General features: G+C 47.5%; 1 protein-coding gene across 1 annotated transcript in view; it reads right to left on the bottom strand.

Moving 5' to 3' along the window:
- The window catches only part of LOC142564093 (chymotrypsin-1-like), a 47,727-nt gene extending 32,024 nt beyond the window's left edge, over positions 1 to 15,703 (bottom strand). The window contains exons 1-3 of the mRNA XM_075674938.1: positions 15,536 to 15,703; positions 11,442 to 11,469; positions 8,776 to 8,849 (exon numbers count right to left, since the gene is read on the bottom strand). Of these exons, the coding sequence (XP_075531053.1) occupies positions 8,776 to 8,849; positions 11,442 to 11,469; positions 15,536 to 15,637 (204 nt within the window). The 5' untranslated portion in view covers positions 15,638 to 15,703. The remainder of the gene's footprint in view (positions 1 to 8,775; positions 8,850 to 11,441; positions 11,470 to 15,535) is intronic.
- Between the last annotated feature and the right edge of the window lie 336 nt (positions 15,704 to 16,039).

Genomic DNA, 16,039 nt, shown 5'->3' with positions numbered 1-16,039 from the left:
ACTGTTTTTGCCCCCACGGCAACACCATGGCCTGCCCAAGCGACCTCCGGTTACTCTGGTCTTGGATTAGCCGAACGTATCGTGTTGCAGCAACATTTGTCTTCTCAACATGCCACTTCATTCTCGACTGCCTTCCACAGCGTATTCCTTCTCTTGACCTCCGTTTCCTCACTTTGATAAGCTACCGATCATGATCTCTATTTATTCATATTTATTTAACAATATAACCTGAAGGCTCATTCAGGCATTACGTTGGCGGGGGGAGTCGGTTACAATAAATAGCTTGCAAAAAAAGAACATTACTTTGGTACAGTGGCATAATTGTACACAGGAAATAAGACAATATGCAAATAAACATGAACACTAACATAATCACACATTTAGGATTACGGCACAGTTTCGAATCGTTAGGAACGCATCATGATTAGTGACAGAGACAATGCCCTTTGACAATTTATTGAAATACTACATTGCCGAAAGAAGTTGTGAATGACGACAGACTAGTGCGCGCAAAAAAACACGGGTTTTAGATTACACGGGTGATCAAAACGCTGAGAAATGCAATGATCAGCATTGATGTAACATTCGAGGAACAATGATTTACTTTAATGGAGCGCATGAAAGTGGGAACACAGCGTCATTGCTATGTGCGATTATCAAGGGAGGCCAATGAGAGCGGTTCCTTGATGTTTGTAACGCTGTAGTTGCGCGAATATTTCTTCGCCATAAATTTTGATGTTTTATCGTGTATTAGTTTTAGTTTATCGGCAAAACACGTTTGATGCTGATTGGAAATGATGGAGGCGTATTCTACCTTAGACCGAAGAAGCTTAGATCATGCTAATATCAAGTATAGCAGAGTAGATCAAGTTGCGTTTCATGAAGCCGAATGTTTCAGATGCCCTACTAATTTTGGTATTAGCTTCTTTACTGCAAGAAAAATAAAACGTTCAATGAACTCCGAGATATTTTAATGTGGAGTCCTTCTGAACATGAATTCCTTCAATTGGCGGCTCTGTCTCGGGTTATGTGCTCTAGTGAACGTCATGGCCTTAGATTTAGAAGTGCTCATTTACATTTGCCACTGGCGACACCAAAATGCGAGCTTGTCGAGGTCTAAACGTAATGAGTAATCTTCTGCGTTAATAATTCATCAGCAGATAATACAATCGCCTGCCAATAATGTGTTAGAAGAAGATAGTGTTTCCTGTGTTGTTGTTACAGACGAGAAGTAAGGTTGAACCCAGGCCGGAGCCCGGTGGTACGCCGGATTTTACATGCGAAAGAGAAGATGAGCACCAATTCACGTAGAGTGATAGGCCTCGGTTGTTTAAAACATTAACTATTCATTAATAATGGTACTGTTATTCTTAAGGCTGCTTAGCTTCGTTATTATTCCAATGTGCGGAATCTTAAATGCTTTTCCAAAATGAATGAACATAGCGTTATTTCATGTACTGCACCATGAACGACCTCCTTCAGATCAATTACCGATTCAAACAGTTGAGCTTCCCAAGAACCAGCGCGAAGAAAACCATGCGTATTGATCAAGAATAAATCTTGTTTTCTTAGAAATAATATGATGGTGGGCTATATGGTATCTTCTAATAATCTACAAGATATGCTTGTTAGTGAAATGGTTTGAGACTGAGCAAGGATCATTTGCACGACCTGCCCAGCATCACTGTTCTCTCCTAATCTTAAGTACACAGTTTCGGGCACATGTCCTAACGACTAATAGCGCCGCATGCAATTGTTGCGGGTGTGACGAAAATATACAGCAAATTCGGTGTCCATTGTCCACGTTTCACTCTAAACGACGTGCTCTGCTTCCATGTAACCATTCAGACGACAGATCCTTCTCGGATGCAAAAATATCGTAGGACCGAGGCCGAAGCAATCTGGTGCGCATTCAAGAGGTAAACAAGACGTTAATACGCATCTTGAATACGAATGTGTTGTCGACCACTTGTGACTGTACGTGGTAAACATTCATGTGTGGGCGTGCGCACACCGGCTCTCCTTCTCAGCTTCTTATCTCCTCACGAGTAGGGTAGAAAATCGAGCGTGACCACGGTTAACCGCCTGCTTGCCTTTTCTTCTTTGTGTTAGGTGTTTGTCATTTTCTCATTTCTGCGATTAACTCATTTCCAGGATTGTAGAAGCGCATTTAGCTTAGTTTAAGTCATACGATACTGAATCATCGTATGACTTTTCAGACATCCTGTATTAGTTTAGCGCGTCGGTCGGCAAAACTCACTCATGAGTAGACTTACTCAGACTCAAGCTCACCCGTGAGTTCTCGGCTTAGTGAGACACACTGAGAACAATTCTGCTGAGTCTGACCTCTAGTGAACCCGGCTGAGCAAAGGCATTAGACAACAATTAAATATTTGGTTGAGTCTCAGTCAATTTCTAAAGAAATACATTGCCAGTATTGTGGAGACTACGGCAACCTGAAATGTTTCACAGAGCGGTGCGCATCGAATCACGTGGGCGCTGGGTCGTTGGCAGCACTACACTTGGATCTACGTTGCATCCTCAGGGTAATCGCACCTCCTCTTTCCCTCACGCGCACACGCACATTCGACAGATACGCCCCTGCATAGTGCCAGTCGGAAGCCGTCGTAGCGCGGGCAAATCAAGCAACACCACCGTTCAGTCTAGATGTACGGCGCCATACATCCACTTCCTATATGTCCCGTGCTTCCCATTTCCCTCCTAAGGCTGTGTCCACTCTTCGCGCCTCTGCTATACGATACAGGCAGTTTGGAAGGGAAATGTGGGAAGCTTCGCAGGAGAGTGCAAAGCATTCGACGCCATCAGAAAGTTGCTTATCCCTTTCCCCTGCTGCTTTGGGACGAAGGTCACACAAGGTTAGTACTTACAGCTCCAGCGGCGTCACGAGAAGCAGGCGATATGAACGCCCAATGCCGAGTGGCATTTATTCAGTTGTTCGTTTTCAGTGGTCACTGAAAATGAAAAATTTAGCACACCCGCATCCTAGTGCGGATGGGGCACTCGCTTACACTGCGACTGATGTCGATGCCAATACAACGGGTGCGCACTGGCCGTGCCGCATGCGCGTCTACACTTGAGAAAATTTGTATGGTGGTTTGCACACCTGTTCCACTTGTGAGACAACGCTAGACCTTGAAATGCTCGGTGTCCAGTGCTTTATTTCGAAGTGGCGAGGCGAGCAGGACCTGAGTCATTCAGTATTTTCGGATTTGCAGCAATGCCCTTTTGTATTATAGTTAGGTTGGGAATCTTGTTACTTTGGGGTTTTCACGCCGAATTCAGGGAACGTGCTACTTCTCTCCCGCTGCAATCTTCGCGAAGATGTTGCAGAGTGTGAGCAAAAGCTTACATAATCGAGTGAACATTAACCAATTTATTTGTGTTGCTTTACTTTTTGGATTTTATTGCCCTATTATTCGGAGCGTGATTCACGTACTTCACGGGGGCGATGTATGTTTCTCTCTAACTGCTTTCCCGCATCTGGTTTACTGGGTAGTTCATGGCAAAATGGGTAGTTTGTCGCGCTGCTTTGCTGAGGGAGCATGGTTCACAAAGACCCGTCGGACCAACTTTTGTAACTGAGTATGTGGTAATGTGCGGATATGTGCCGCTCTTCAACGAACGACATTCACGATTGCATGGGGCAATGTAGACGCGTGACAGGATAGGTGCAAATGCATAATGAGACATGTTGACGCCACCTTGAACCACTGGGTATGAGCCGCTCGATGTGTGCGTCCTCTTAAATGAACATCTTTGATGCCGACGTGGATCACCAGTAGGTAGGTGCGCTCTTTCGCGCCAACTTGCGTTAATAGGCATGCGGCAATGGCATAGTGCCACTCTATGTTCAACGACCAGAAAGATTCTTAAGTTTATCCGATGCTGAGCGGTGTCGAGCTCACGTCAACATGATTCCTCAAGGACAGCAACCCAACACTTTAGCAGGCTGCGCGACAATCGCACTGTGTACGTGCCGCCTTTTTAATTGATTGCTTTAACGCCAACGCTTTACTGAGCTGCGCCATGAATGCACCGAATATGTGTCGTTTTTAACGACGCATCTTCGCCTGCTGCACAGGACAGAGGAACGCCTGCTGCAGCGCTATAGCTGGCCAGGTGTCGTGTGAGGGGAGAGCAGATCGCCTTGGCGTCACGTCATCCTCGCTCTGACCCTCAGCACTCCTCTACGAAGCACAGCATGGCAGAGCGGCCGAAAGGTTACACCTGCTCCGGCGCTGTAGCTGGCCAGGTATTGTGTAAGGGGAGAGGTGATCGCTTGACGTCACGTCATCCTCAACCTGACTCTCCGCACTCCACTACGAAGCACAGCCTGGCAAAATGGTCGAAAGGGAACGCCTGCTACGGTGCTATAGCTGGCCAGGTATTGTGTGAGGGGTGAAGGGATCGCCTTAACGTCACGTCATCCTCGCTCTGACTCTCAGCACTCCTCTCGAAGCACAGCCTGGCAGAGCGATCGAAAGGGAACGCCTGCTGCGGCTCTATTGCTCGCCAGGTGTTGTGTGACTGGCAAGGGAATTGCCTTGGCGCCTCGACATCCGCGCTCTTTCTCTCTCAACACTGCTCGACGGAGCAAAGCCTGGCAAAGCGGTCGAAATGGAACAACTGCTACGGCATTATAGCCTGCCAGGTATTGTGTGAGGGGAGAGGGGATCACCTTGACACTATGTCATCCTCGTTCTGACTCTCAACTCTCCTCGACGGAACAGAGCTTGACAGAGGGCCTCAGTAAGGCTCTTTGTAGAGCCGCACGCGCCTTGCGGATGTGTTGCAGGTCCCCGCACCCATAGAACGATGTCGTCCCCGTACATTGAGGTCTGCACGGGGAAGTAAGGGTCGATCGGGAGGGCAGCAGGCAACCGTGCCATGCCCAGATTGAAAAGGAAGGGGCTCACCACTGACCTCTGTGGTACACCTGCAGCGACTGTACGGGGGGTACTCATCGATTGACCCACACGTACTCTGAGGGTGCCGTTGTGCAGGGACGATCAGAGGAACCCCCGAAGGTTGCTATAGATGCCGAGGAGGTCGAGGCCCCGTGAGCACGGGCCACCCAGTCCAGTCGTGCTAGACCCATGGCCTCCATCACCTTGCAGGCAGCGGAGGTGAGGGAGACCGGTCGATAGGATGACAGTTCCCTAACCGGTTTTCTGGCCTTGAGGATGGGTGCTACAATGGCTGAGCGCCATGCCACGGGCACCTGCCCTGAGTGCCAGATCTCATTGAAGCGCTCGAGCAGGCGCTGTTCCTCGCTGGCGTCCAGGTTGCGGAGCATCTGTGGCGTTACACCGTCTGCGGCGCTGCGCTGCTGCGTTTCCCTCGCCTCAGAGCCACCTGGAGCTCGTGCAGGGCAAGGCTATGGTCGGCAAACGCTCCAAAACAAACTTCCACGTCTACTAAATGAGCTTAATAAAAAACAAATCGATATTCGCGAAGCAACATTATCTGACTTGTACACATTCTTTCTAGCCTAACATTGACCACTAGAGCTGTTTACGATTGCTATTTAATTAAAATGTTTCAATGTCACTATTACTAAGCGTACATTGTTATGAAATGTGCTGTCATTCGATGATGAGGTGAAGTAAAATATGTTAACGCATGATGCCCTACGTAGGACAGTAACTAATGTGTTTAATTTTATAGTTTTGTCAATGTTTATGGCAATGTTGTGCTTAATATGACGGTTTTGAAAAAGTTTACAACCATGTGAACAGGACGTGCGTGCCTCTGCTGTTGCCTTTGCCAGCGTGGGGGCGAAGGACTCCCTCAAGCCATCCTTGAATGGCTTTTCCCTTCGCCTCCCATCACATGTATATGTGATAAACCAATAAAGCATCAATCAATCAATCAATCAATCAATTGGCTCTTGGCAGAGGGCAGCAACCTGTCTGGACGTCCAAGCAGGGTGGATGCTGTGTAGACAGGTGGGCAGCTGGGCAGAGGGATGTCCGACCGGCAGGATGGCTGCACTCTGTGGCACGGGAGGGGCGAGCCGGTCCGCCAGATGTTTCGCGAGGGCCTCTTCGCTGGTTCCTAGCAAGGTGGCCACAGCAAGGACAGGTTGACGGCTCGTCCTCTTGCCGGTGACTGACTTGAGTAGTCGCCAGGTTAGGGGTCCCCTTGAACGGTCGTTGATGCTGGAGCACCGGCTCACCCAGCTCTGATTCCTCCTGCGCCGGGCCTGTCTTCTACAGCAGGCGTCCACTCGTCTGTATTCAGTCCAGTGCTCTGCCTTCCCTGTCCGAATTGCTATGTGCTCCATGCGGCGCCAGGAGGCACAGAGATTTAGTTGGCGGAGATCCGGAGCAGGGGTATCCGGTGGCGCAGAACACTGAACGATAGCCGCCTGGGCGCACTCCGCGATGGCATCTAGAAAAACACAGCGATCGGCCGCCGCACTGCAGTGCTTCCGAAACAAAGACCAGTCAATGACGTGGAAAGTTCTTGTCTTTGGCTTCCTCCCGTATACAGAGTTGATCACAATGGGGAAGTGGTCCGAACCCCAAGTGTCCGAAGTTGTGTCCCAGGAGTAGGAGTACTGTTCTGTGGTGTGGGAGGGATCGATGGCTGAGTTCACCCCTCAGCGGACATAGGTGGGTCCTCCGCTGTTCAAGATCACCAGTCTGGCTCTGCTGATAGCGTTGCGGAGGCTTCGGCCTCGGCTGGAGCAGCGGCGACTTTCCCAGTCTGTGTCGTGGGCATTGAAATCGCCACACAGGACTGCGTGCCTCCCAAGGCGTAGAGCCAGCTGGTCAAGGATGGAGGAGTCCCATGTCTTTCCTTGTCGTATGTATATGCTCACCATGGTCGTGTCTTGGCTGCCGAGAGGCACCGTGACAGCACAACACTCCAGAGGCCCTCCTAGGACGTTGGCCATTAAAAGCACAGCGTGCGCCAGGTTGCACCGAACGTTGATGGCTGTCCGTGGCTTGCCGGTCTGGTGGGTGTCGTCCAGGCACGGCGCGTCCGTGGAGCCGCGTGTCGTGCAGGTGGTGGCGCCTGAGTAACCGGTGTATCCCGGGAGTCGCAGGTCCTCGGCCATCGCGTACACCTCCTGCACAGCAAGCACGTCGTAGTCGCTCTGTAGGAGATGCAGGGCAAGGTCTGCGTGTCGCCGCCGCAGAGAGTTAGTGTTCCACTGGAGAACACTCGGTTGGCGGGGACCCTTCCTTGCTGTTGGCTTATCACCCATGGTTATTGGCTGGCTGATGGCAAGCCACTGTCTGCAGGCAGATGGGTCGGAGCGGGTGGTCAGCTGGCAGCATGGTGCTGACTGCTGCCATGATGAGCAGCAGGTTCGCAACCAGCTGATTCACGGCAGTCTGGGCAGGAGGCGCGGCAGTGTCCTGTGTCTCCTGGCGGCGGGAGGCACGAGGGGTTTGTACCAGAGGCCTGGGTGCCAGGCTGGGGCCCTTCAGCGCGCTGGCATAGGACCTCGCCTGAGGTGAGGACTGCTGCGGCCGCTGCTCCTTGTAGACTGCTCCCTGACAGCGTGCCTCGACAATGGCGTGGTGGAGGAAGCCATGATTGTGGCCACCTTGCGTTCTTCCTGCCATTTAGGGCAAGCAGGACTGTCCGCCCAGTGAGCCCCTGCAGATCCTGTAGCGTACGGCCTGGCAGGAGACGTTCACCGCGTGGCTTTTGCCACAGGAGATGCAGCCAATCGGCCACTGACAGGACTACAGGACGTGCCCGAAGCGTCCGCACTGTCGACACTGTACTGGGCGGGGCCTCGCTGGCCTCACCCTGAAGCCGAGCTTGAAGAGGCGTACGTGCTCCGGAGGGACCGGTCCCGCAAAGCGCATGGTGACGGCGCTCCCATCCATCATTGCCGACAGCACAGCGATGATGGACTCGATGTCTCCCAGTAGGTCTGTGTCTTCACGCAGTCCGCTCACACCGAGCAGGAAGCCGGTGCTCTTGCCGCGCTCGGCCGCCGGTAGTCGGCCAGTCACACAAATCGCATGGAGCTCGGTGAGCTTGAGCAACCCCTCTAGAGGGCTATTGTAAATTTTACAATTTCAATACAGCTACGTTGCTACGAAGGGGAAAGACATGGCATCTGCCCTACTGGAGGACGAAGCTCGTAGGTCACTTAGCAACCTGTGTTGATTTCTTTGTAGTTTCGTGCTACACTCAGGTGGATGACAATTCTCTCCCCTTTCATGAGCTTTTCTGTTGCGTGACTCCGCGGAACTGATGTGTCATGGTGAGTGCCCTAGTGCTTCGAGGTTTCAATTGATTTACCCTCTCTCCGCGGTCTGCTAGCCTCCCGGATAGCTCGGATAATAGCGCGACCACCCGGGAAGGCGTTCGTTCCGGATTCGAATCTCAGACCAAGGCGAATTTTTATTTAGCTGTGAAGCTTTTTTTCTCGGAAATCTCTATAGGTTTCTTCTGTATAGTTTTCATTTGTATACATAGCTTCGCGCTACAGTCGAATGGAGAACAATTTTTTTTCCTTTCCTGAACTTTCATCCACCATGCGGGATTCCGCAGAACTAATTTGGCAGCTATATTGTCACCATTCCGTAGTACACTGTTTTCTTCAGTATTTGTCATTTGCATTAAAAGCAAACACGAAGATCACCATCGCTCCCAGCTTATTTTGCTATTTCATTTTTTTCCTTCAAAGCATGTTTTCCATGCCCTAACCTTCCATGCAAGTGCGTGCGCAGGGTATAAATCTCATGCATAGGAACAATAATAAACCAAAGAAGTTTCACTTACTATCCACGGTATGTTCTCCTTGGAGGTTGGCTTGCCGTGGTGTATCCTTCCCTTTGATCCCAATTTGCCACAACCTGCAATAATCATATGACGTATGTGAAGACTAAGTATAGTAGCTTTTTCGAGATAGAAGTATCGCTTCTCATGAACCGGTATGTTAGTGGGGGCGAACGCTAGAAGCCGCGTGAGACATGCTAAATGACGGACTAGTTAGTGAAAATTGCCTAATTATCTTTTGACTATTAGATAACGTAAAATGCAAGAACGCATGTGTAATTCGTTTTGTTTACTTAGATTTCGGTACTAGCTAAACAACCCCAGGTTGCCAAAATTATTTCGCAGCACTACAAAACGACGTCTCATTGCTCCAGAGCTGTTTTGGAATGTTAAACCCTACGAATGAATGAATCCAGTACCGGTCTGCACCTTATCAAGAACCGGTCCATCGCGAAATACAGCAGCCAGCACCAAGTAGGTAGCAGCTATAGCAGCCAGCACCCGCAAAGGGCTGGGAAGAGGCAAAAAACTGCGCTTAAAACATAACAACAAATATTTATTTATTGATTTATTTATTTATTTATTTATTTATTTTTGAGCGCCTCAAATACCGTATCGAAGAGGTATTAGGTGAAGGGTAGGTTTGAGCCAAACACGATCTTCAATTATGCGCCTGAAGTGAACGGTATTAGTGCCTGTACACGCCAACGGGCAGGAGGTCATTCGAGCCCATCGAGATACGAAAAAAAAATAACTAAGGTTGACTGAAGTGCGGTCGTGAAGCGGGTAAGTAATGGCTTTCAAATTACTTGCGTGTTATTACGCGCGGCAAGCTGCACCGATGATAGAGTTGCCAAGCTACCGGTTGTAGAACTTATGAAACAGACATAGCCGTCGACTTCTGCGTCTAAATTCTAACTTCTAGATACTAATGTGATAGCACAGACAACGGAAATTCCTGCATTAAATTCATTTGTGTTTGATCAATGTTCCATATCGAGTACTGTCTCATCTCCAGAAAGATCATCAAGTGGCTCCTCAAACAATGCTTCCGCGTCCGGAAAAATCAAACGCTCTGCAGGCCCAAGACGTCTTGCGCACATTTAAGCTTCAGTATGTCACGGAAATATATTGTCTCACATCCTAAATTGCCAAAGGCTGGGATCCTAAGTGACTCCTACGGGGCTCTGAGCCACTTGTCCAGGGATCAACTCCCTTTTTTACGTTAAGTTTTCAAGGTCGCCCATCGCATCTCATCTGAGGGAGCAACATTGATGTTTCAATGAGCACAGTCGCACATCGGTATTTCAAGAAACGAGGCAGCTGGTGCTCTGGAGGCTTGAGCCATAACATCATCATGCAAGTTAGACGACACTCGACAGCCTCATACGCCGCAACTTACAACGCTCTCACCCGGATGAACGTGTCGCCAAGGGACCCTACTCTACACCAATCGGTGTCCGTGCTTTCAACCCACCGCAACAGGTCCCTACTCCGAAAGTTACGCATTGCGTGCGTTGATGAAGCACACGGCCTTCACCCTAAAGAATGTGCGCCGAGTCATTCGTGCCCTACTTGTGGACACTACAGTGAAACGCCTGAGCACCTGCTGTTGAAATGCCCACCGTTCAACACTTGTTGGTGCACGCTGCGGCGCATCTTCGACCAACTTAATATTGCTCGAACTGCACTCAATGGTTTATTGTTTGCGTAAGGTTGTGCTTTAACTCGTTGTCGGGCTCACAAAGTTGTACTAGAATTTATCTCAACCACGAAACTCCACTCTGATCTGTGCTGCTGGTGCTGTGCGTGTGATCTGTCGTGATGTAACATTCTCTTTTTCTCGAGCGATAACTTCCTTTGGCTTTTGCCTCTGCCCCTTTTTTGGTTTGTCAGTCGCTGGCCATTTATAGCCAACTTGGGACACTATATGTCGCTAGTTTTCATTAAAAATGAATTCAATGGATAAACAAAATTTTCCGATGGTTCATTTCGAACGATGCTTCCTCGTTGGCAACGATAAGAAATTCGCGGCACGTCTCTCATCTTACTGCTGCGCATGTGGCACGTTTGTTCCACGTCAGGCGCGCCATGTCTTGCCATTAAAAAATGTTTTAACGCTGATTAAAGGTACCGCTATCTCTACAAGGTCCACCAAGGTGGCCGAGGGTTGCGCTCATCAATGACTGCAGTGCGTCTCTTATCGTAATGCGCAACACGCGATATATTGCTTGCAAGGACATCAGCCAAGTTAGGTCCTGCCGGGATTTTCTTTACCTCCTTTTTAAGTGGCTGGGAATTGTTACCTTTACAAGAAACAATTACTAGCCCGCTTTTCTTTTTATCAATATGATGTTTATGTGAGTTCCCATATTGTATAAATTCTCCACGGAGCATGACACAAAGGCTCTGCAGGTGGTATTTGCAAGGCTTACGTCACCCTCGCGTACTCGTAAGCCTCGTTCTACCGGCACTGGAGTTGCACAAAATTTACTATGCGTTACTTTCATTAAAAGAAATCCCAAGTCATCATAATTATTTTCATCGTCTCGCTGCAGCGGACGCAGAAATATTATTCGTTCTCTGCTTGATCGTATTTGTCGTTAAACAAAACCGCTTATTTCGATCGCGTTGTGAAATCGCTATTGAAGAATAAAGGTCTCACTCACCGGCTTGGTTCAAATTAGTGTCCATTTTCTGCGGAGAGAGAAATAACGGTCCCATTGAATAGCAGCATTCTACATAATTAGCTTCAACGCGGAACCTATGTTCTAGTAATTAAAAAAAACGAACCCCGACCTTAAACCTGGGCATATAATTTTGGCTCACAGGAATGCCTAAAGCACCAGACATCTTACAGGAACGGGTGATTGTATTCAATGACTTCTCAATAAAGCGAAGCTTTCTTTGCCTAGTTTACCGGGTTGGTGACATCAACGCATTAGCGCTCGTCCTGTCGTCTTCCTTGTCTGTGTCCCTGTTATTTGCGCTAATCTTTTGATTAATGATGACACACCTACTAGCCCAGCTTTCTGCCTTGGTCCAACACCACCTAGATAGCACAAGGCCTGTTTACTCCGATCCTAGAGGTCACGCTACCTGGCCCGAAATTTCCATTGAGAAAGCTGGCATGATGAAAACTGATACGTCGAAATCACTGTTGCCTACCCGTGAGCATCCAATTAGATTCTATGTCAGTCGGGCCAGGTAACACGACGTCATGGATAGGAGGGAAGAGGTCTTGTGCTATCCAGGTGGTATTGGTTGGCCACGACTGCCTGGCTGCTGGGTGTTGCATCGGTGACTATATCGGTAGATATATTTGTGGACATACATACATGCAAAGGTTATATGTGTGCCGAACAAAAGTACCAGCGAACTGGCCTAAATAGTCCTTGTCTGCTGACCAAGTATATGCGCAATTAACGGCTTTGCTAAAGCTTTCCTTCACATAACTTCTAGTGGGTGCGTTGTATCTGCTTAATCCTTGTCTGGTGGTTAATTAACAAGGTAATCCAGTGCTTTTCAACTAATGACGATGCGTACAATTTGGTTTATTTTCAGAATATCCAACGCGTAACATCATAGAATGCTTATGTTTATTCACAACGAAGGTCACAATTATTTTGTCGTTTAAGTTTTATGTTTCCGGATTGCATAGTTCACAAGCTGTGTCGAAATGCAAGCGCCAAGTCAGGTAGATGCACAGTCTGAGACGGATACATACGCAGCGACGTCACAATAAGTAAAACGATGTATGCTAGTTGTTGAGGGTAGAGCGTAATGGTAAGAGTATGCACAGTAAAGTGCGACAAGCATCAAGCAACATTTTGGAATTATGCACGTCCTACGTCACCATGGAACATGACCCAACCATCTTGAATGATTAGCCAAAGGATGGCAAACCCCCAGTTGCGCACACCAAATGGCTCAATCAAAGAAAATGAAGTAAATCGAAGAATCCGTCAAGTTATATTCAGCAATCTCTTGATAGATCGGTGCGCTTTAATGATATATGTGGGGCGACACCATATGACGAGGTTTTACGCAGTAATCTGCGATCGACCAATATGTTGAGGCTGCACTATCTTAGATATCGAACCTCAACTTTTGGTGGGATATCTCGATAGCTGGACAAACAAAATTGTATGACAATTTCAAGAATGCTATTCCCTTTGAAAACGGCGCGAAAACGCCAGAGTAGCAATAAAATATCGTCCAAGCTTCCAAGTAGTGCTTCCAAGTATCGCTCCGGCACTGGGTAAAAACAGCGATGACGTTCTAATTAGGTTGTGTAATAAAAGCCACCTGACCTCACATATATCAGAAGAGTGAGCATCCCTGGTGCGCGGCCCACTTACTAAAGAGAGGGTGACACGCTATCATAAGCTGCTCTAACTAGGAGCAGCGACGTTGAGCTTCGAGAAGATCCACCCACCTTGTTTACGCCTGGTAAACATCCTTTTAGCAGGATGGTTAGCTGCGCGAGATGGTATTCTACTCTTGAGATGAACAGCGCTTGGTTTGTCTTCCTTCTGCTTTTGCATCTATTCTAATTTTCGAACTGCTCGCCTCAGGAATCCCTTTAGTACAGCGAACTTGCCTGGGACTGCGAATTAGCCTGCATTCCTGACACGTGCTTTGCGCAGCTCTCAGAAGAAGCGAAGAAGTGGAAAGCTCCTAGAGTGCGTCAGCACAGCACTATGCAGCAAACCACGTCAAGCATCAGCGTCCAGCGACCACATCGAAAGCCTCCCGTTCTCATGGTTCAAAAAAAAGAAGGCGTCAACCCTGCACATTTTTCTTAGCCTATTGACTTTCTGGCAGCAGAAACTGCAAAGCATGCCGTTTTGCTTGTGTTCTTCATATATAGGCTGTTCGCACGCATGTTCAAGAGGTGCTCCATTACCGCACCGCGGTAACACCATCTCCTGTTATGGCACTTCAACCATAGATACATTTTTGTGGAAAATCCGGTGCGCCAATAGTTGCCCGCATTTTCTATTGAGTCCAAATAAATTGATCAGACACTGTATTTCTCTGAGACACTTATTTTCAACGTTGTCACAAAATTCATGCAATACGCCCCTCTTATAGCAGACTGTACGGTGACAACCTATTCCCAGCGACTGCCGAGAGGCGACTACCCAGTTACGAATCGCGCGTTTTCCTGTTTATGACTCTGGCATGTTTCCATCAGCTAGAGTCGTTAAACGTTCTTTTCTGGAATTCCTATTCAAACTGTCAATACCTTTCAAATGAGGAAAACCTATATTGAGGAAAACCACTCAGTATCCTTCATATATGACTAAGATGAAACAGTCTCCATGTAAATGTGACATTCCAAGATGCTGGTTCTTACAGTTAAGCAATGAATCATTCGGTTTTAGCACCCGCCCCCCCTTGAACGTCAAAAAGTTTCTTATCGTGCAGGTTCTGACACAGGGGGAAATTAAAATTCTTCCTGGAGGTCTCTTCGGGTAAGCCAGCTTTTCCCTCTTCTCATTGTTTATTATAATCTCAAATTCGTCGATAACTGCTTCACATTCAAAGTAAATTTTCACTGCGTTATGTACACGCAACAAGCAGCGTTGCGCGCCTGTGCCAACAGTGACATATTCTACAAGTCCCCACCAAGAGTGAAAAAAAAACTTAACTTTTTTTCAGAATTGCTGGTTTCGCTCACGTACAAGGGTAAGGATAAAGCCATATATCCAAAAATTACTGACGACGAGCTCGTCTGCTAAACGGGCAGTGATATTTAGGCCGACAAGATCTGCGTACAACATGTGCATTCTCTGTAATGTACAATGGATACTGCATTTCATAATCTGCACAGGTTTCTTATAATTTCGTGAATGGCCCTGATAGGCTGCCTGGTGGAACACCACTTTGGGTTAGTCGCATTTCGGATGGGTAAACTCAACAAAAATTGGCTTCTCGTCGGCGACTTATGAAGCACAAACACCATGTGGGAATTCCGTGAACGCGAAATAAAATGTTATAATGTCGATTAGAAAAAAAGCATAATTACGATATTTTAAACATCCCACTGATATTACTGGTGTTTAAAGTTTTTTAGGACTGGCTATTTTTCTACCAGTTGGGCTAATGCTGCGAATCTTCTGGTAAGTTCAGACAGATTGCGTCCACAAATTATATTTCCCTAAGCCTTCAATTCTCTATAGTAGTGATTTTGACTCTATTCCATATTGCAGGTAAAACATGAATGGGTTAATCGTTCGCTATATCATTTTTATCATCCCCTTTAAATGTAACCATTACGGTTGCGTTATTCTTTCCGGTAGGAAGTTCGTCATTTGAATTGCAATATAAAGGTATTCACAATATATAGTGCTCTAATCTCGGCTACAAGCTTCCACGGACAAAGCTAAAGACAACCGTAAATGTGGAAGCGCGCAGATTTCAATTTCTAAGCTGTACTAAGTGCTCTTCTATTTTAAATTAAACGATTCAATAGCTGGATGATTGATAACGCTAGCTGCCATGTCTTCTCAAAAACTAAACATCCCTGCGTAGGAAAAACAACGCGCCGACACATGAATCCGGTTATCATACCGGTTATCAAAGACAAGATCACCTAAATGACAACGTTTCTTTCAATCAACACATAGTTCCGAAAACAACAAAACAGTTCAGTCATGAAGTACCCGATGCCCTCGTCGATTGGTCATAATGGTGCGTGCAATCTGTGTTAAGCATACATTATTTAAGCCAACTATGTACGAGTAAAACAACTTACGTTAGCAGTTACCGGAAGCGCCATGACAAAAATTACGAGAGCAACCTTTGTGAGATAAAGTTGCGTATACCATGGTACGTAGTCGCTACGTAAGGAAGCCATGCCTGCCACGTTTCCCTCTTGTAGAGATCACGAAATCGGGACGCGTCCCAAGAGGACGACACATCGGCAGAGCATGCAGTTTTCAATGGTTCTTATCGGTCGTCACTACCGCGTATAAACCAGTAAGGCGAACCTAAAATGCAGACGTACAAAGCAGACTGCCAATGCCTGATAAATGTATGAAGCTAGAAAGTTTCGCACAATCAACTTGCCACCATGAATCCTCCTCGATCGCGCGCCTTTATTTCTACAGCTTTCCATTCAGTTACGCGGACGTACGTCTTAAGCAAAAAAAGAAAGAAAAACTTTACCTGCCCTTCTGGATCCTGTGTGTCAGGCAGCTGCAGTCGCACTTCACGCTTAAGTGGAACTGCTCGCTAACGATATTCTCACTTTGTCGTG

Source organism: Dermacentor variabilis, chromosome 11 (assembly GCF_050947875.1).
Source record: "Dermacentor variabilis isolate Ectoservices chromosome 11, ASM5094787v1, whole genome shotgun sequence".
NCBI lineage: Eukaryota > Metazoa > Arthropoda > Arachnida > Ixodida > Ixodidae > Dermacentor > Dermacentor variabilis.
This window is presented reverse-complemented; position numbering and strand designations above follow the sequence as displayed.